The 20,734-nt window shown below is 38.3% G+C and overlaps 1 protein-coding gene across 2 annotated transcripts in view; it reads right to left on the reverse strand.

The window, feature by feature from the left end:
- DGKH (diacylglycerol kinase eta) overlaps positions 1–20,734 on the reverse strand; it is a 204,228-nt gene that overhangs the window by 67,062 nt on the left and 116,432 nt on the right. The window contains exons 5-8 of one of the 2 annotated variants that reach the window (XM_023208912.1): positions 10,151–10,255; positions 9,741–9,873; positions 3,580–3,686; positions 2,830–2,955 (exon numbers count right to left, since the gene is read on the reverse strand). In XM_023208912.1, coding sequence (XP_023064680.1) covers positions 2,830–2,955; positions 3,580–3,686; positions 9,741–9,873; positions 10,151–10,255 — 471 coding nt within the window. Of the gene's footprint in view, positions 1–2,829; positions 2,956–3,579; positions 3,687–9,740; positions 9,874–10,150; positions 10,256–20,734 lie in introns of those variants that run through there. The other variant, XM_023208913.1, reaches the window with a different exon arrangement.

The following is a 20,734-nucleotide window of genomic DNA, read 5'->3' on the forward strand; positions in this document are numbered from 1 at the left end:
AAAAAAAAAAAAAAAAAAAAAAAAAAAGTAATTTTAAAATGTATGAGAACCATGGAGCAAAACAGAAAGGTATTTATAATAATGCTAAATAAGAAAAGCACATGATCAATTTATGTCTTCACAATTTTTACAGAAAAGGTAAAACTATGTCCACAGACCTGGATGACAGTAGGAAAAATTATAAGTTGATTCATTAGGCTTTTAGGGCTATAGGCTTTTTGATTTTGTTTGTTTTCTTTTTTTACTACACAGACTATGTTTTAGGCACTAGATATCCTGCTATTAGAAACTCATGATTTTGTTTGTTTGTTTGACATGGAGTGTCACTCTTGTTGCCCAAGCTGGAGTGCAGTGGCATGATCTCAGCTCACTGCGACCTCGGCCTCCCGGGTTCAAGCGATTCTCCTGCCTCGGCCTCCCGAGTAGCTAGGATTACAGGCACCTGCCACCACTTCCAGCTAATTTTTGTATTTTTAGTAAAACGGGGTTTCACCATGTTGGCCAGGCTGGTCTTGAACTCCGGACCTCAGGTGATCCACCCGCCTCAGCCTCCCAAAGTGCTGGAATTACAGGCAGTCATGTTTTTTATTTTTTATTTTTTGAGATGATGTTTCACTCTTGTTGCCCAGGCTGGAGTGGAATGGCGCAATCTCGGCTAACTGCAACCTCCAACTCCCAGGTTCAGGCAATTCTCCTGTCTCAGCATCCCAAGTAGCTGGGATTACAGGTATGCACCACTGCATCCAACTAATTTTTTTGTATTTTTAGTAGAGACGGGGTTCCACCATGTTGGTCAAGCTGGTCTCGAACTCCTGACCTCAGGAGTCAGCCTGCCTCAGCCTCCCAATGTGCTGGGATTACAGGCATGAGCCACCGTGCCAGGCCAGAAACTCATGTTTTAAAGGCAAAATGATATGTAAACAGGCAAATGGTTGTGTATAGAAAGTGCAAGACTAGGGGACGTGCTATAAGGTGATGGTAGCTCAGAAACTAGCATGTTGAATTTACACAGGGTGGGGCAGGAATGATGTCACAAGGTGAAATTTGAGTTTGCCAGGAAAAAAGAGAGAAAAGGCATCCTACCTTCTACCATCTGTAATACCACTGCTGTTCTAGTTAAGAAATGTTTAAACGTTAGGGGTGAATAGAATGAGCAAGTAATAAACCTAATTAACTCCTGCTGTTAAAGTTAACAGAGTTTAAAAATTACCGACTTTTTTTAAAGTAACGATATACATATTGCACGTAAAGAAAATTTACATAAAATCTTTCTAAAATAATTCATCACACATGATGTGTTTTCTTTTCATTTTTTTTTTTTTTGTGAGAGACAGAGTCTCGCTCTGTCACCCGGGCTGGAGTGCAGTGGCACAATCTCAGCTCACTGCAACCTCTGCCTCCCAGATTCAAGCAATTCTCCTGCCTCAGCCTCCCGAGTAGCTGGGATTACAGGTGTGTGCCACCACGCCCAGCTAATTTTTTGTATTTTTATAGAGACAGGGTTTCACTCTGTTAGTCAGGATGGTCTCGATCTCCTGACCTTGTGATCTGCCCACCACGGCCTCCCAAAGTGCTGGGATTACAGGCGTGAGCCACCGCACCCGGCCAATTAATTGGAAGTGAACAGTTGAAGCTCTAGAAGTAGAGAAATCGACTTTAGTAAATGTACAGGCCAATAAAAATAGGAGGAAAATTTGCTATCAGTGGTTGTCCTCTCAAAAACAAATCTGAGGTGGGATGATGATTTTAAATCTTGTTTATGGGAAGAATGAATTCCTTTAAAATAAAAAATGGCATAAGAAGGTTTCAGGGGCTAGGCTTGCACTAAGATTCTAAAGAGAGACACCTGTTACAGTCTATATATTAGATTAAATGAGATAAGAGAAAAAGTATTAATAACATATCTAAGGCTAGTAAAAGAGGCAATCAATGAAGAATAACAAAAGCATGAGGACAAAGAGAAGAAACACAGATTCACCTATCAGGCCTAACTAAAAAGTTGTAGGACTTATTTTCCTTTGTGGCCTATCAGACAATCTCATTGATTAGGAAAGCAAAACATCACACATCTCTTACATTTGCTGATCTACACTATACATACCCAAAACAATAGTTTTTCCACATGTTAAAATTTGAAGCTGGCTTCCAAATTTCAGCCAGCAATGTTAAAAGACAAGACTCAAAACCACCAAGTAAGTCAGCCCCAGTGTAAGGCAATCACTATCATCGTAGAACAGCATCGCCCAGTACTAAGATGAACACTCACACCCACGACCTCCTCATCCTGCAGTTTTTCAGTCCCACGAAAAACTGTCTGCGTGACCTCTTTCCTACTCTGACTGTCCTCACACAGTCCAGAGGCCCTGTCCTCACTGTATCTGGCATAAACAATCAGCTGTTGGCTTCATGTTCAGCTGCATATGTTGTTCACCTCTGTCAGGGAGCACTGATAGCGTTGTAGCAAATTTACATTTTGCACGTCAACCAAAATTTGGTGACACACCAGAGAAGGGCTTTCAGGTAGTAAAATAGGCCCGAATATAGCAAACCACTTTGTTGATAAAGCAAAATGAAAAAACAATAAAACTATGAATAGGAGATCTTGAGGCACAGGATATGGAAGAACAAGAGTAAGTTTTACAGGGCATTTGAAACAACGACCAGGCTAGGAGGACTATACTGTAAGGAAAGAAGAATGTCACCATGGGGTGCATATGCTACCAGGCTCAGCTCTATCACAAATTCTTCACCTTGCCTCTACGCCAGGCGGATGACAAAGTTAGGGAAAGAAGCTAATTAACAAGGATGAACTGATTCCAAAACCCTCACCATTGTCTTACACCACAGGCATTTCCAATCCTGTAGACGGAGAACACTGCCACACGTTTTGTCACAGACAGCACACTTGGCACTTACAGGCAGGTTGCCCTCGAGCCACTGGTGAGGCATCGCCACCTGTGGAGAAGGAAGAAAGGGCAGCCAGGTGAAGACTGGTGGACACCAACCTTACCCCAGAGGAGATTCTGAATCGTTTCTCACTCTAGGGGATCAGCAGTATATTTCATGCACAGCATTCACTCATTTACCCCACATGTATTGAGCGTCTACTGTGAACGTTCAAGCAATATAAAAGTAAGGTAAAGGCTTGTCCCTCAGGGTTTAGCTGAGGCACGTAAAGGGATGACAATAAAGTGACTACTAAGCGTTACCAGAAATCCATATGCATGGTGCAATGGAGGCAAGGTTTTGAAAGCGGAGGTGTGCTGTTGAGAGGCAACCCCAAAGTCTGAAGACTGAACATCTCAGCTAAGCCTAGGCATCTCAGAGTTCATCAGAGGTCGACAACAACAGCCCAGCACAACGGCCACTTCTAAGCCGTATTCACAACAGATTTCCTTCAAAATCTAAGAACTAAAGGAAGCTATGAAGGATTGAATTAAACATAAAAACTCGGAATCAACCAAACCTTCTATGAAATCCTAATAATAAGCATTCCTACTTAACTTTCTCAGCTTCCACAAGAGCAGAACATAAAAGAGGAGTTACTGGGAAGAGAGCAGAGACAGAGCAGCAGCTTACGCCATCTTCATCTTCTATAATGTCCTTCCCAATGGAGGCCAGGGTAGTCCATTTACAGTTATTTGTTGCTCTCACTGCACATCTTTTGTGAGCCTTGAATTTACACACTAAAAAAAAAAAAAAAAAAAAAAGAGCAACTGCTTTTAAGTGGACAAGAACTTTTGGACCAACGATTAAAGGAAATCACAGCATAAAATTTTAAAAGGGAGGGAGGAAGTAGAAGAAAACAAATATATTTAAAAGATTAAATTATTCTGCAACAATAGTAATGGTATTCTAGAAAACAAATATGGCTATGTATTTATGAAGCACTTTTATCAAGCTATAAGTAGATTGCTACTTAGAGGAACAGAAAAGAAATAAATGCAAAAGAATTACTGCTGTAGAAGGCAGACAACACACACATATGAGAGAGGGAGAGAGGGAAGCAAATAAAATTTGGTCGCAGGTCTGCTGGTGATATCCTATTTTTAAATGTAGGTGCTGATTATACGAATGTGTTCAATTTGCAAAAATTCATCAAGCTGTACATTTCTGATATTTGTATTTTTCCATACATATAAAATACTGATTATAAGTCTGAAAATATCAGTACGATAAAGTGGCTGTAAAGTACAAGTATACCAATAAGACAGCCAGGCATCATGGAAAATAGGTTGGTGAGGGTCACAAACACGGCCCTATCTTTGGAAAGTATTATGTTGAGATGACCAAATGACAAATGTAGAAAGAAGGGATGATGAAGCGATGCTGTCACTATAGGTTTCACTAAATCTCCCCAGTCATATGATCAAAAGGAACTTATAAAAGAGAAATTGGAGGAAATAATGAGGGGGAAAAAAGCAGCCCATATGTGGAAAAACAAGTGAACTATAGGTTATCTGAAAAATTAACCATACTTATGAAAATCGGGATTTGACTATTATTAAACACGTTTATCTCTCTAAGGAAATTATTCAAATATTAGTGGATACTGATATTAAGTCAGTTCCCGACTTCTAGCTAAAAAGTTAAAAGTAGAAATCATTTCAGTGCAAACATACTAAGGTAAGTGTTGCTAAATTTAAAGGCAAGGTATCTCCTTTTCACGTGATTTTCTGGATTTCTAAGTCAACCATTAACAAATTTTGTATTACACACCATTCTCTTGAAACTGTCTTAATTTGATATAACATGAACACAAAAGTTTCAGGTAAAATAACTAAGATGTCTTTAGCCAAATGTTCAAAATGCTTCAGGTATCATGACTAATCTATGTACAAATGGATTGTTAAACTGAGCTGGTTTATCCTTGAAAAATATTAGTCTAGGCCAGGCACAGTGGCTCATGCCTGTAATCCCAGCACTCTGGGAGGCCAAGGTGGCAGATCACCTGAGGTCAGGAGTTTGAGACCAGCCTGGTCAAAAATGTGAAACCCCGTCTCTACTAAAAATTTAAAAATTAGCCAGGTGTGATGGTGCATGCCTGTAATCCCAGTTACATGGGATTCTTATGAGACATAAGAATTGCTTGAGCCCAGGAGGCGGAGGTTGCAGTGAGCCGAGATCATGCCACTGCACTCCAGCCTGGGAGACACAGTAACACTCTGTCTCAAAAAAAAATAATAATAACAATAATAATGATAATTCATACAAATTGGAAATGTTTAACTTCTCTTTTGTGTACTTTGAAAAATTCTTTTCCTTCCACCATTTTTGTTATAAATGAGTGTGTAACTCAAACACAGACTTCATATAGAAAATAATACTTCACTTGAGGCTGGGCGTGGTGGCTCACACCTGTAATCCCAGCACTTTGGGAGGCCGAGGCGGGTGGATCACCTGAATTCCAGAGTTCAAGACAAGTCTGGCCAACATGATGAAACCCCATCTCTACTAAAAATACAAAAATTAGCTGAGCGTGGTGGTGTGCGCCTGTAGTCCCAGCTACCCGGGAGGCTGAGGCAGGAGAATAGCTTGAACCTGGGAGGTGGAGGTTGCAGTGAGCCGAGATCATGCCACTGCACTCCAGCCTGGTGACAGAGTGAAACTCAATCTCAAAATAATAATAATACTTCACTTGAATTTTGTTGCTGATGAATCCTAAGTGTGAAGACACAGCACCATCAGAAGGAAGCTTAGCTTGGTGAAAATTTTTACAATGACTTAATCTCTTTTGCTCTAACATAAGTGACAACTTTAAACTGATTGGCTAGCGTCTCTAGGCCTTTTCATCTATTGTGGTCTTTGTCAAAAGTGGAGTCCTAAAACTATCTGCAACGTATTTCCCAGGATGCTTTAGAAGTACAAATAAGTACTTGATATTCACAGTCAGTATCTGGCTTCTAAGGGGAAAAGCAGGACATAAAAGAGAGTAATGGTATAATTTCATAGCTTTTTGAAAACTTTGCCATTAAAAACCGAACAGCCTACTAAAAATAAAAAAATCACACTTTTATAATAATAAAGTACTTCATGTAATGAGCCTTGAAAATTACCAAGTTGCTTAATATAACATAATACTAATAATAAAACAAATCAGACTGTAATTATGGTAACTAAGAAATGAAAGTGATCAGCATGCACCCAAATTTTGTTAGTTAACAAATTTCTCCAAACAAGTTATTCTGAAATAAAGCACCTTCCCCTGACCTGTAAACTTATTGTTTAAAATGAGAGAACTTAAAAAATAGGTGGTGACTCATGCCTGTAATTCCAGCACTTTGGGAGGCCAAGGCGAGCAGATCACCTGAGGTCAGGAGTTTGAGACCATCCTGGCCAACACGGTGAAACCTCATCTCTACTAAAAATACAGAAATTAGCTGGGCGAGGTGGGAGCGCACCCGTAGTCCCAGCTATTTGGGAGGCCGAGGCATGAGAATCACTTGAACCCATAAGGCAGAGGTTGCAGTGAGCTGAGATCACGGCACTGCACTCCAGCCTGGCAACAGAGCAAGACTCCATCTCAAAAAAAAAAAAAAAAAATGCAGACGTAATAAGATTATGATTTTTTATTACAATATTCAGTATTTACTATACTAAATCTCTGTAAGTGTTAAAAATCAGTTAAGTGTGGTGGTTTAATCTCTGCATTTCGGAAGGCCAAGGGGGGAGGATAGCTTGAGCCCAGGAGTTTGAGACTAGCCTGGGCAAGATGGTGAGACCTAGTCTCTACAAGTAATAAATAAAAAAAATTAGCCAGGCATGGGTGCTGCATGCCTGTGGTGCCAGCTACTCGGGAGGCCAAGGTGGGAGAATTGCTTGGGCCTGGGCAATTAAGGCTGCAATGAGCCGTGATTGTGCCACTGCACTCCAGCCTGAGCAACAAAATGAGTCCCCCCATTGCAAAAAAAAAAATCATCATCATTTAAGATCAAAATTCGTAAGTACCCATGATGACATATTTGATGCTGTTGATTTTTTTTAAATTATTGTTTATCTTTTTTGGTTAAAGTACTGTTTAAATAACTGTAATGGACAATTATGCCCTGAAATGACAATTAATATTCTTAATTGACTTAGGGGATTATTAAATTCTATTTTTCTGTCTGCTATTTTTCATTCATATAATATTTTATATATGCAAAGCTTTAAAATAATAACTTTAGTTATTCAATATACAACTAGGAAACCAATCAGTATGGCTTCATTTTATTGTGGAAATGAGGGTAGAAAGGCTAGTAAATGTAGTGAAGGCTTCACATATTGGAAGCTGAATTCTATGCTAATACAAAGTTATTCATATTCACTGTGGAACACATCATAATATTTGCATCTCTTACAATATTTAAAGCCTCTTGTATCTAATGTTTTCAGTTTTATCAAGCAAGCTGCTTATTCAGATTTTAGGGGGTTTTCAAAAGTGTAAGTATGACTTTGATTATGATGAAAATATCCAGAATAACCATATTCTCTTAAAATATAAAAAGGCAACTTTTTCATATTTATTAAACTCTTGGGATTTTTAAAATCTTCTGCTATGGTTCTGAAAATACTAATAGGCAAGATACTACAGATTTAAAAATTTTTACCAACAAAGGAAATGAATACTAATATACAATTTTCATTAAAAAATGGTTTAATCTGATAATTGAGACTTTTTAAAAAGTCTTGAAAATTATATTATTTATAGAAGAATATAACAAATTTATTTGTTTTGGTTTTTTGGAGATGGAGTTTCACTCTTGTTGCCCAGGCTGGAGTGCAATGGCCCGATCTCCGCTCACTGCAACCTCCAACTCCCGGGTTCAAGCAATTCTCCTGCCTCAGTCTCCCATGTAGCTGGGATTACAGGCATGTGCCACCACGCCTGGCTAATTTTGTATTTTTAGTAGACACGGGGTTTCTCCACGTTGGTCAGGCTGGTCTCAAATTCTCAACCCCAGGTGATCCACCCGCCTCGGCCTCCCAAAGTGCTGGGATTACAGGCATGAGCCACCGCGCCCAGCCGAATATAACAAATATAAAGACTTTTAAGTTTCTTATTCTCACCAAATAATGTAATTTTCATTTTTCTTTTAAAATGCTTAGAAAAAATTCAGTCATTCCACTATTGACTCAATTTTTAAATACATATATTTAATAATGTATAACCCTCAAACCAGAAGGGCACCACAGACTGTCTCAGATGTGGTGTCTTTTTAGCATTTTTGGAATAAAGATTTTAGTAAAATCCTTAAAATAATACCATATAATATTACAGATCTGGTAGGAGTTATTCAGCTCTATGTAAACCCTTCTAGATTACTAAAGTCATAATAAAGGCCAATCAGATCTCTTTTGCAATCATTCTTTAAGTCTAAAAAGAAAGCTTTAATGCCTTCTCCAAATTTTCTCCTTCATGAATTTTAATGCATCAAGCCCATGACGCAAATTTGCAATAAGTTTCTTACAGAACAGTTACAAACGTCTTGCAATTTATTGAACTAGAAAAGTAGTTTTATTGTATGTATTCTCTCATTTAGTTTTTATAGTGATTCTATGAGGCATAAATGACTATTATCCCCATCTTATCGATGAGGAGAGGAAAGCCTAAGTGAGTTAAACAACTTCTCCTGGTTATAGTCTGTGATGGTGGAAGTGAAGAGGGTTTGACTGAAGAGCTCTATTCTTAACCGCTATGCTGTATCATAGTAAATAGCTGAAACAATGACATATCACAGATTTTATAGTTTAAAAATCAATTAAGGCTGTGACTCTATTACTACTTTATTACTTAATTATAAATAAGTGATACTCCAAATTACTTAAGAAATGTTTGGATTAGAGAAAAAATGCTGGTATTATTATTATCATATATAGTTCAAAAAGTAGTATACAATAGTGTAATCACTGAAGTATGAAATAAAATAACTCTAAAGAAGTTATGAATTTTCTGTGGGCGATTATTAATGTATTTGCTTTTGGTGGTCACTGCTCTCACACTGAAAATAACTCATAAATCTGCTCATGCTTCTAATCCAGCACTTTGGGAGGCCAATGCAGGAGGACTGCTTGAGCCCAGGAGTTTAAGACCAGCCTGGGCAACACAGTGAGACCCCCATCGCTAGAAACTTAAAAAAAAAAAAAAAGATTAGCCAGGTGTGATGGTGCTTGACTGTAGTCCCAGCTACTAGGGAGACTGAGGTAGGAGGATCGTTTGAGCCCAGGAGGCTGAGGCTGCACAGAGACTTGATCATGTCACTACATTCCAGGCTGGGTGACAGGGTGAGATCCTTTCTCAAAACAAACAAAATAACAACAGCATAGGCCTTATTTTTAGAAAATTTTAAGGAAATTAGAAAGGATGACACCTATTTAGATTAAACAAACAAAAGGAAAGAAAATAATATTTAAAACAGTCCAATATAATTAACAATCAGAAATTCTGCCAAAGAGTATATACTGTCCTCACAAAAACTTTTGCTCTCCATAATCAACCAGAATAAAGAATACCAGAATGATTACACAAGGTCCAAAGATTTTTTTTTTTTTTTTTTTTTTTTTTGTAGTTCCTAGTTTCTTGGGGGTGAAATGCTGTATTTTGATTTATGTTTCCTTTAAATGACTATGTTATTTTTTTCCTGAGTAAAAATATTTCCCAAGCTAGTCCTATGTGTGGCAAGCTCAATTTAAAGCTATAGTGAAACCAGTGGCGGCATGTCTACGGTATGGTAGAAAACACATGCTAGGTGCTACAGTACCTTCGCAGGACAGGCCATGGGAGGTGACTCCAGAAAGACTCTCTCTGCACACGTTACAGAAGGTGGGTCGGGCGTGGGAGCAGGCGTACCAGTTGTGCATCCCTGAGAAATGTTCCACATTAAACTGAGCCACCTAGAAAAGAGATGTGAGGACAGATTTGCCAAGCCAGCAAACAAGGCTACATACAGATGCTGAACTGTTTGGAATGCATATATAGTCATGGTCAAATTTTCAAATCCATCATTTTTAAAACCAAAGCCCTTTGCTTTAAGCTAAGAATTTCAAAATCTGGTCTAAACAAGTTGCTGAATGAGTGTACACATACTTATGTTTGCACAGTAGAGCTCTAGCCCTTTGGTTAACATTTATTTCCTAAGAACATGAGACGAAAGAAAAGATGCTATTTTACCTCGTAGGGTTCTCTGGTCTGTACAGACTTCAGCGAGCTGATCCAATCCTCCATCTCCTTTCTGTTCTCAGCACACAGCATTAGCCTTCTGAATGGAGTGATGATCTGAAAGGGATCATTCAATCTAATGATTGTTAACACCCAAACAGAAAGATTGTTGCAAAACCTAACATCTTCTGAGGTAATTCCATTTCTAACCTGAGTCTTTATTTCTTATGTTTTGTCCTCTGTATGATAGAAATAATGTGGTCTAGGAAAGAAAAAGCCTAAGGAGTTTTTCTATCTTTGACCCTTTTGCTACTTACTTGGGCTCTTTAGCCCTTTTTTCTAAGGCTATAAACCCAAAGACACAATGCATTCTTACTCCATGAAATATATCTTGCAAACTGATTTTAAATATACTTCAAAATAATTCATAGTAAGCTTAGCAGGAATACATAGTTTTCAATATGGAAAATATTTTTAAATTAAAAATCAAAGAAATGTAATATTAAATGATTTCTTAATTATTTTAGTTTTCAATATGGAAAATATTTCTAAATTAAAAATCAAAGGAATGCAATATTAAATGATTTCTTAATTTTTTTTTTTTTTAGTAAAGGCAGGGTTTCACCATATTGGCCAGGATGGTCTGGATCTCTTGACCTCGTGATCTGCCCACCTCGGCCTCCCAAAGTGCTGGGATTACAGCCGTGAACCACCGCGCCCGGCCACCTAATTGATTTATTATGGTATCAACAATATTCTGTTAATATTTAAATAATATTGAGTTTACATATCACTTCCACTGTCTATTTTAATGATTTATGAAGATTCTTCCCCCATTGTGTAGAACTCCACTGTACTAGTATTTAGTGAGAGCAGGGACAAAGAATTAACATAAACATCCTTTTGTTGGCTTTAGGGAAGAAAAGAATTGCGATTTTTATCTTTTTTCATGTCATTAAAAAGGCAACTTAATTACATTAAGGACCTTAAAGCAAGTGGAATGAAAACTTCACACTGTCATAGGATCAAAGTGCTTCAAAGTAAGATTCTGAAATGACTTGAAAGAAGCCCCTATTTATTTGTGAATACAATATTCTGGCTATAATCTTGAAGTTACTAAATCCTACACATTTACTGTCAAGAAGAGATCATTTATTTACTTGCAGAACAAGAGAAAAACGTTGCATTCCTACCTAGAAACTATTTCCAAAGAATAAAGCACATATCTATTTATATAGCAAATAAGAATTTTTCTCAAGTTAAAAGCCTCTTGATCAAGTGATAAGTCTAAACGTTACATCAGATTATTGAGCAGATTTCACAAGTAATGAAAAAGCAATAATCTTCTAAAACAAACAAAAAGAAAAAATGAATCCTTCCCAAAAGGAGTAAACTAGTAAGCCTAAGTCGTTACTATTCTTCTTAGAAAATAAGTCCATTATTCAAAACAATAGAGAGATCAATCCAGTCTTAGCTACTCACGAGTCATTGCCGTGTCTCATTTGTCATGGGTTCAGGCTACAGAGTCCTTCCTTAAACCCAGAAGCTTTAAATACATCTAACAGGCACTCACCCTTAAATACAGCCAGCCAAAAGTCACATGGAAGAGGAGCACCAATCAGTCAGCTCTGGATATTTGTTAACTGCATATGAAATTGAAGAGAACCTCACTTTTGCATTTTCTTGTTTTCCACGACCCTCTTTGGATAAAGCTTATTAACAGTTGGTCACTTCTCTTCCTGAATAAATAGTTAATGCAAAGAACAATGCCTCTCATTACTTAAGAGCCAAATGGATGCTTTATTGCTTCAAAATGTTTTTCTAGGACAGCTCATGAGATGCAGCAGAGAGGTACCATTAAATCATAATACACTCCTGGCTCTAATGACTGGCACAGCATTGCAGAGTCTCCAAGTTTCATTGGACTCGCTGATGTTTTCTGAATAAATATTGTCTCTAGCATTTATTGTATTTATTTTTTGCTACCTTATATGATGTAACTCTAAGGATTCCCTCTCCTTCCCTTATATGAGATAAAGTATCATGAGACAAGCATTATTCAGACAAATAAACCAGGCTTGCTATTTTGTTCTTTAACTTTGTTCTTTGCTGAATTCTAAGTAAAGCATGATGACTAATGGTTTTAACTGTCTTTAGTGCCTTTACATTAAATGTCTTGTAAAGTCATTGTAAATTCAAGAAAAAGGGGAGAAAGAAGGATAAAGAATAGCTTCTAATTTTTCTTTGCGTATTTGGAATTGCACAAATGCCTCAATTCCAAATGATTTCAGCAATATAAATCATGTGTGCTTATATACTAATAAAGTAAAATGTACACATTTGCAATTTCTCCTTTTCAATAAAAACTTGTTTTAAAGTGAACAGTAATAAGCAAGGAAAGATCATAACACATTTAATACAGTTAAGTTTTCCAGAGGCAAAAAAAATTGGAAAGTTATTTTGATTTATAGCCCTTGTGATTAAGAAATCTACTGATTATAAAGTGACATTATAAGAAGTCAGTATGAAAAAGAAATCATACTGGCTTTGTGGCCACAGTGCCACAAATACCTCAGTGAGCAGCCCAGAGTTGTCTGGGCTTACTAGACGAGCCTGGCTTACCAACAACCCGGCTAACGCCTCCCAGATGGACCTCTTCCTTCCAGGGGTAATCCCTCGGCAGTCCTTCAATGCTCTAGTCCCCTCCCACCTTTTATTTAAATTCTTCCTCATCCCAGACCTTCCTAGGAAAGGATGGGACAGATGCAGCTGTTGACCGACAGGCTCTGGTTATCCCCAGCTGAAATGCATTACACTGCAGCAGCTTCTCATCGAAATCTTTATTAGGAAGATACCTGGGGAGGAGCAAACTCCAAAATGTATTATGATGTCCTTATTTTGAAAATAAGATGTCCTACAAGTGAGTAGGATAGGGGAGATGGAAGGATAGAACGCAATCCCTCTACCATACTTGGGGGAGGGGTTATTCACCAGCAAAAACCAGGCCTGGTGGGGAGGACAGGTCCAGGACGTTTCTGGAACTAGAAGACGTTTTACTTTTCCTGGAAGAGCTGAAGCTCACCTATCCTAAAACCTCTCCGCGTCCTTGTGCTTACCTCAACCCCACTCTAACTGCCTCTCCTACCACCATCATATTTACCAATCATTTTTTTCAGACATATCTGAACTTAACTTCAGTAATTTTTTCAAACTATAACCACCAGTCCCACATCAGATTCTGGGGTACATCTGCCTGTCTGTTCATCCATTCAAGCATTTATTGAGCATGTACTGCCTGCCAGGGCCGGGGATAAAAACCACGTGGGATTTGCTTTAAAGAGGGTACAAGGAAGACAAGAAGTAAACCAAGGATTACCTTGCCTGAAAAAGTACTAAAGAAGATGGGGTCCAAAGGACAGACATCTAAATCAGTTCCCTAAGTGCTAACTCAAATAATATACAAACTCTCCATTAATAGAAATATTGCCCCACCTTGGGAGTTACTGACCTGTAAGGATTGAGCCAACGACACTATTATGTAAGAGTCAAAAATTTCTCAGTCTGACAATGCATATAAGTGCATAAAACAGACAAAAAAAAATTGGCATTAAATATAAAAATCTATAGAAGAGTAACATTGTAGTTAAGATGTCAAATATATAAAGGTGTGCAGGCTAAAAAAAAAAACAAAAAAAACCCATACATAGATACTGCATACTAAAACCCATACTATAAATACTGCACTGCTATCTTTCAGTGAAGGAATGACAGATAATTTTAATCATAATTTTTTTTTGTCTGTGGTTTTGTTTTGTTTTTTGAGATAGGGTCTTGCTCTGCTGCCCGGGCTGGAGTACAGTGGCTCGATCACACCTCATTGCAGCCTCGACCTCCTGTGCTCAAGCGATACTCCCACCTCAGTCTCTTGAGTAGCTGGGACCACAGGTATGTGCCACCACACCCAGCTAATTTATGTTTGGTTTTGTAGTGACAAGGTCTCCCTATGTTGCCCAGGCTGGTCTCAAACTCCTGGCTTAAAGCCATCCTCTAGCCTCAGCCTCCGAAAGTGCTGGGATCAACAGGTGTAAGCCACCAAGCCCAGCCTTTCTGTAGTGTCTAAATCAAATATGCACTACTTCTGTAATAAAAACGTTACTTAATTTTTTACTAACAGAAAGATGAGAATTTAGAATTCAAAAATTTGCATTATTTGAAAATAGGAACATCTGGAGTTTTTAAAAAATCCCCAGGTCTATGCTACACTCCATGAACACAGAACATCTGAGGGTGAGACCCCAGTATTTTGGGGGGCTGGGTGCAGTGGTTCATGCCTGTAATCACAGCACTCTGGGAGACTAAGGCAGGCAGATCACTTGAGATTAGGAGTTTGAGGCCCAGTATTTTTTTTGGAAACTCTCAGGTAATTCCAAAGCGTGGCCAAGTTTGAGACCTAGTGTCTAAAGATATTTTATTGTTCTCCCCAACAATGTTAGAACTTAATGAAAGAAGTTTCTAAAGAGAAGTGAACTAGAGGGAGCTGTTAATTCTCAATTGGAAATCACTAATATAAAAGCACAATCTAACTCTGTCTCTAAACTTTGGAGTCAGGCCAGGTGCGGTGGCTCACCCCTGTAATCCCAGCACTTTGGGAGGCTGAGGTGGGCGGATCGTCTGAAGTCAGGAGTTCAAGACCAGCCTGGCCAATATAATGAAACCACATCTCAACTAAAATATATATATATATATATATATATATATATATATGCCAGGTATGGTAGCACACACCTGTAGTCCCTGCTACTCAGGAAGCTGAGGCAGGAGAATCACTTGAACTTGGGAGGTGGAGACTGCAGTGAGCCGAGATTGTGCCACTGCACTCCAGCCTGGGTAACAGAGCAAGACTGTCTCAACAAAAAAAAAACTTTGGAGTCACACTGACCCACCCTGGATCCCAACAACATCCCTTCCTAACTGTCTGGCTGTGGACACATTTCCTGAGCTCCCTAAGCGTGTCTGTCCTCTGCTAAGAAGGGACAGAGCAGTAACTCACAGTAACTCTGCAGCGTCAGCTGTGGATCCATGAGCTAATCCAGGTAAAACATTTAGTACAGTCTCTGCCATGCAGTCAAGCTCAGTAAATGTTATAATCACAATTCTTCTTAGCAGGCAAAGAAAGCACATACACATTTACGGATTTCTTCTGTAATGTATATTTTTTTGTGTAAGTGTGGTCTAAGATGAAAAGTGAAATGAAAAGTCAAAAATGGAGACATGTGTCAACAAAATAGTCACTGACTAGCAAACCACCAAAATGGGAATAATGATAACGACCGACTGACCTTAGAAAATATTAGGAAAATATCAACCAACAAATTGGGAAAAAATGGACTCTCCTTAATTGCACTTGTATTTAACCTTGCCCAGTAGCATAAAATGGCAAAATGTTTACTAAAATGAAGAGTCTCAGGGTCTGTATATCACTGAAAGAATTCAGCATGGCATCTCTAATAAGTATCACGTGTAAACTAGTTAAGATTGCCAGTTATTCATTTTAACTCAGATTCTTTTTATTCTGCAATGATGGAAATTCTGCAAACTTCTCTGGTCATTTTTAATGTCCAACAACCTTTTGTTAGAAAATTCTTATTTCTAACCTAAAGTTCTTTACAACAAATTGATTTCAACTGCTCTATAGCAGGACTTACTGTTGTATCATTAGTGATTAATCCTGAACTGCTTTTATTGAAATAAAAATTCATAGGCAGCGTGAAGCCTTTATTGGAAAGCAGGACAAGTGAAAAATTTTATGGTGCTGTATCAATTTTTATTGCATTATTATAATTCAGTTGATACAATTTGATGTTTATTACAGTCTAATCAGAAATACTTGTGTGTCTTTTTATTTTTGGAGATAGAGTCTCACCTGTCACCCAGGCTGGACTGCACTGACACAATCAAAGCTCACTGTAGCCTTCAACTCCTGCACTGAAGTGATCTTCCCACCTCAGCCTCCCAAGTAGATAGGACTACAGGCGTGCACCACCATGCCCAGCTAATCCTTTTATATTTTGTATTCTGTGCCTTCTTAACACTAGCTTTGCTACACCTGAAGTTGCCAACTGCTCAGGCTTTATGTGCCCCTTCCACCTTTCCTCATGAAATCTACTTCCAACTCTTTAATTATGTATGTTGCTTTTTTATATTCTTTTATGGAATAAAATAATTCACTTTGGAAACTTAAATGTGCCAAACTGCAATGTAGTTGTGCATCTGAAGAAATTATTATTATTATTATTATTATTTAGAGATGGAGTCTCGCTCTGTTGCCCAGGCTGGAGTGCAGTGGTGTGATTTCAGCTCACTGCAACCTCCACCTCCCAGGTTCAAGCAATGTTCCTGCCTCAGCCTCCCGAGTAGCTGGGACTACAGGGGTGCACCACCACACCTGGCTAATTTTTTGTATTTTAGTAGAGACGGGGTTTCACCGTGTTGCCCAGGCTGGTCTCAAACTCCTGAGCTCAAGCAATCCTCCCACGTTGGCTTCCCAAAGTGCTAGGATTACAGGCGTGAGCCACCGCGTGCCCAGCCCTGAAGCGATTATTTTGAGAGCAGAGATACTCTTATATTCCAAACAGTAAACTGGAAACCTCTACTTCCAAGAGCACAGTTCTGCAATTGCACATGTACACTTGAACCAAAATAGGGTTTTTTTTTTTTTTTTTTTTTTGTCCAAATTACCCAACCAAGCTCCAAAGCAGACTTGCTGAATCTAAATCTTGGTTTGTGGTGAGGTTGTGAAGAGTTCTTTGTATTTGTTTTTGTTTTTGTTTTTGTTTTTTTTGAGATAGGGTCTTGCTCTGTCACCCAGGCTGGAGTGCAATGGCAAGATCTTGGCTCACTGCAAGCTCTGCCTCCTGTGTCCCAGTTCAAGCAATTCTCCTGTCTCAGCCTCCAGAGTAGCTGGGATTACAGTCACCCACCACCATGCCCAGCTAATTTTTGTATTTTTAGTAGAGACGGGGTTTCACCATGTTGGCCAGGCTGGTCTTGAACTCCTGACATCGTGATCTGCCCGCCTCAGCCTCCGAAAGTGTTGGGATTACAGGCGTGAGCCACCGCGCCCGGCGGGTGTGGATAGTCTTAGATGTAGGTTGGCAAAGCTACACAGGTGATACTGATGTACTCCCCTGTTTATCAACCACGAATGGGAGTGAAAGTATCCAATTTGCCTTTTTGTAAAGGCGGAGTCTGGTATAAGTAATGTCAAGAACGTGCTCTTAATCTTTATGGATCTCTTTCTTTCTAGCATCCTTCTGCTCCCAAAATTCCCAGTGTTTTCATCTGCCCTCAACAGCGTTCCTTTTGGGGGATCAGTCTGAAATAGTCTTTCATCTATGGTATCCCATGTAATATAACACAGGCCACAAAATTATGATTTCTGATTTTTTTTGTCCATTCTGTTTAAACCCTGAATTGCTGTTTTATTTAAAAATATTTTTTAAAAAAAAAAAAGGCTAAAATTCACCATAATTAGAGAGGTACAAGTACAAACAGTGTGGCCTATTTTCTTCTGTTGACCACTGCATACTCTTATATGACCCAGTGGTCCCTGGAGGCATTTTGAGTTGCAAGTCACAAAGTCTCTTCCAATTCCTTTGTTTTCTGGGGTCAATGCTTCTCCATTTTATGATCCAGTTGTCTCAAGTCCCATCTGTTTTCTAATATGACAACTAACCTAAAAAGCAATTTTCCCGAGGTGTTAATAGATGATAAAGGTTTAATGCATATTTTCTCCCAAGGGTGCTTGAATTTTAATGGAAGACTAACTGAAGTAAAATGTCACAACAAATATAATTCTGGCACCATGACCAAAGAAAGTGCCATCGGAATTTTCAACAGCTAGTGTCATTTTAACCAACAGAATAACAGCATTTCACATTAAGAAGAGACCTTATCATGCTGGTGCAATACTATACATGTTCATTTTATAGAAGTGAACACTGTGGAATCTGCATTAAGTGCTCAAAAATTCTTGAACGATATTAGTTCCATGGAATCCCAGAACACAAATTTCATAACATCTAAAATGATGTAAAATAAGTTATAAAGATATAATGGAATAATAATAGGACTAAGCTAGACAGGCAATTCACACACAGTATTATTAATCTACAGCTGAAACTTATAAAGAAATTCTGCTCTGCAGGCAGTACACTATGTAAACAGGATCCTAAATCAAATTGTGTGCTAGTTGAACTAAGGTCTTCCCTATTCCCTTTCAGAATTACCTAAAAATCTTTTCAGATGTCTGCTTAGAACCATGTTTAGATTTATAAACAGACGCACAGCTTCTCTCTCTACTGACAGTCAAAGATCTTTGAGGGTCACTTTACATTTTCAGTTCTGGCTGACTGACATCATTCTAACTGGTTATTTCGGCAGAATAACAACTTACAGATCTTAGGGTATCAGTGAGGTATTTCGAAGGTATCAAACTTTGAAACATTCTTGAAGATATTCAAAATAAATAGCACTAAGGCTGCTGATGTATCTCTCTAACAAGCTATGTATCTTTTGGATGTAATATTTATTTCAAAAACCAAGCTACAAATCAAGGAATTACCTATACAATGACACACATAATCAACAGAGAATTCCGGAGCATAGATATGAAATAAAACTCACTGTGATGAGATTCTACAAAAAAAAACAAGTACTAAAAAACAAACTCTAATGGAAAATTTCTGTAAATAGATTACACAATTATTCTGAGAAATCAATGAATCAGAGAAAAGATAAAGACCTCTGGACAAGAGCGGAACACCTTTGCCAACAGTGTGTCTTTCTCCATATTGCACCAGCAGAAGGTCTCTTCTTAACCTGAAATGCTATTATTCTGTTGACTACTGACTTATGGCAAAAGAAAAAAAAAGGGCATTATATCACGGATCCTTCAATTATCCATGCAAATTAAGTATGAGCTAATTTTATTACAACATATTGAAAAGAAGAAACAAATGCAGACACTAAATGAGTTGTCCGCAAGTAACACATTTCTTATACGAGGAGTTAACACAAAAGTAACAGCATAATAGAGCAAGAAAAATTAAAAATATTATTCCTTCATTGTACAGTACTGAACTGCATAACCATGTTCAGTTCAGTAAATCTTTCCCTGTCACAGCTTCTGCATATCCAAGCAGCATCAGAGAAGATGGAAAAGAGGGAGAGTTGAAATCCAGCAACCACATTTTAGGGATGCCTTTTAAAGAATGAGGGATAAAGTGCAATGATGTGAAAGATTGGCTTTAAAACACTTGAGATAAAAATAGGAAAGAGAAAACAGATGAAGCAAGTAGGACAAGAGCTAGATAATGCTAGGAGCTGGGCAATGGGGATGTGGGGTCATTATCCAGTTATCCTGAGTTTGTATACATTTGAAATTTTCATTAATTAAAAAAAAGTACCTGAGTATTTGACAACTCCAAGAAAATCTCCAAGGAACTAAGAAGGCGAGGGACCTGGATGTCAGCCTCCTTATATACACATAGACCCTATTCAGCTCTTGCCTCTGGAGCTCACCTGGCAGACCACATCCACCAGGACCTGTCTCTGGCCTCCCACCCCCTCCACCATAGCAAACTCAAATTCGATGAGTAATGTGGCTCCCTTGCTCAAATGACCTAAAATGACCATAGAAGGTAATGAATTAAGACTTCCGATCGCTGATTGAGATGAGGGGGGATGGACTGGGCTGAAGATAGCTATCAAATCTTACTTTCATAATTCTTGGACTTCAATGACTCTGCTTAAGTTTAGGTCAGTTCGACTCCCTAAACAAAAAATCTACTTCTTGAGTAAAGAATCATGAAATCATAACGATATCATTTTCCAGGTTAATTTGACTTCCTTCTATAACCTAATCTTAGATTTTTATTGCCTTAAAGTATAAAATATAAATGAAACATAAATTCAAATATCTGTTTCTATAAATAAGGAACCACATATTTTAATGCTGTCAATACCAATGTTTTCACTGCATACACAGAATGTCCACAGGAACTAAATGCTAAAAAGCAAAATTTTTCTTTATCTAAATTAAAAAATCCAAAGTACTACAAAATCAAACTTTTCTTGAAAACCATTTAATATAACATTACACTTTAATAAAATAAAGATATGTAAGGCAGAAGTCAAACATTTTTCAAATTAGCACTGAATTCATCACACAATTTATATAGTCTTAGAATCTATACAAAGATTTTAAAGGAAAGCAAGCTACTTAATATCTTTCTGGGACTATCATGTTGATATGGACAGGAGACAGGGAAATACTGGATAGAAGAGGGTGGTTTCCCAGCAAAGGCCCTACTCTCAAGCCTGGAAACCATGACCGTAAATGAGAACAGTTATCCCTGTTTTCCCATTTGAATGTTGCTTTTACCAAAACCACCCTGGCCCACCACGCCCCCTCCCCCCCACATCCTATACCCATAAAAACCCTTAAACTCCACTTGCAGAAGAGCAGAGCAGCAAAGCAGAGAAGGAGAGAAGCAGCACCTGGACATCAAAGAAGCAGCTGGACACTCGGAAAGG

The sequence above is a fragment of the Piliocolobus tephrosceles genome, chromosome X, assembly GCF_002776525.5.
Source record: "Piliocolobus tephrosceles isolate RC106 chromosome X, ASM277652v3, whole genome shotgun sequence".
Classification (NCBI taxonomy): domain Eukaryota; kingdom Metazoa; phylum Chordata; class Mammalia; order Primates; family Cercopithecidae; genus Piliocolobus; species Piliocolobus tephrosceles.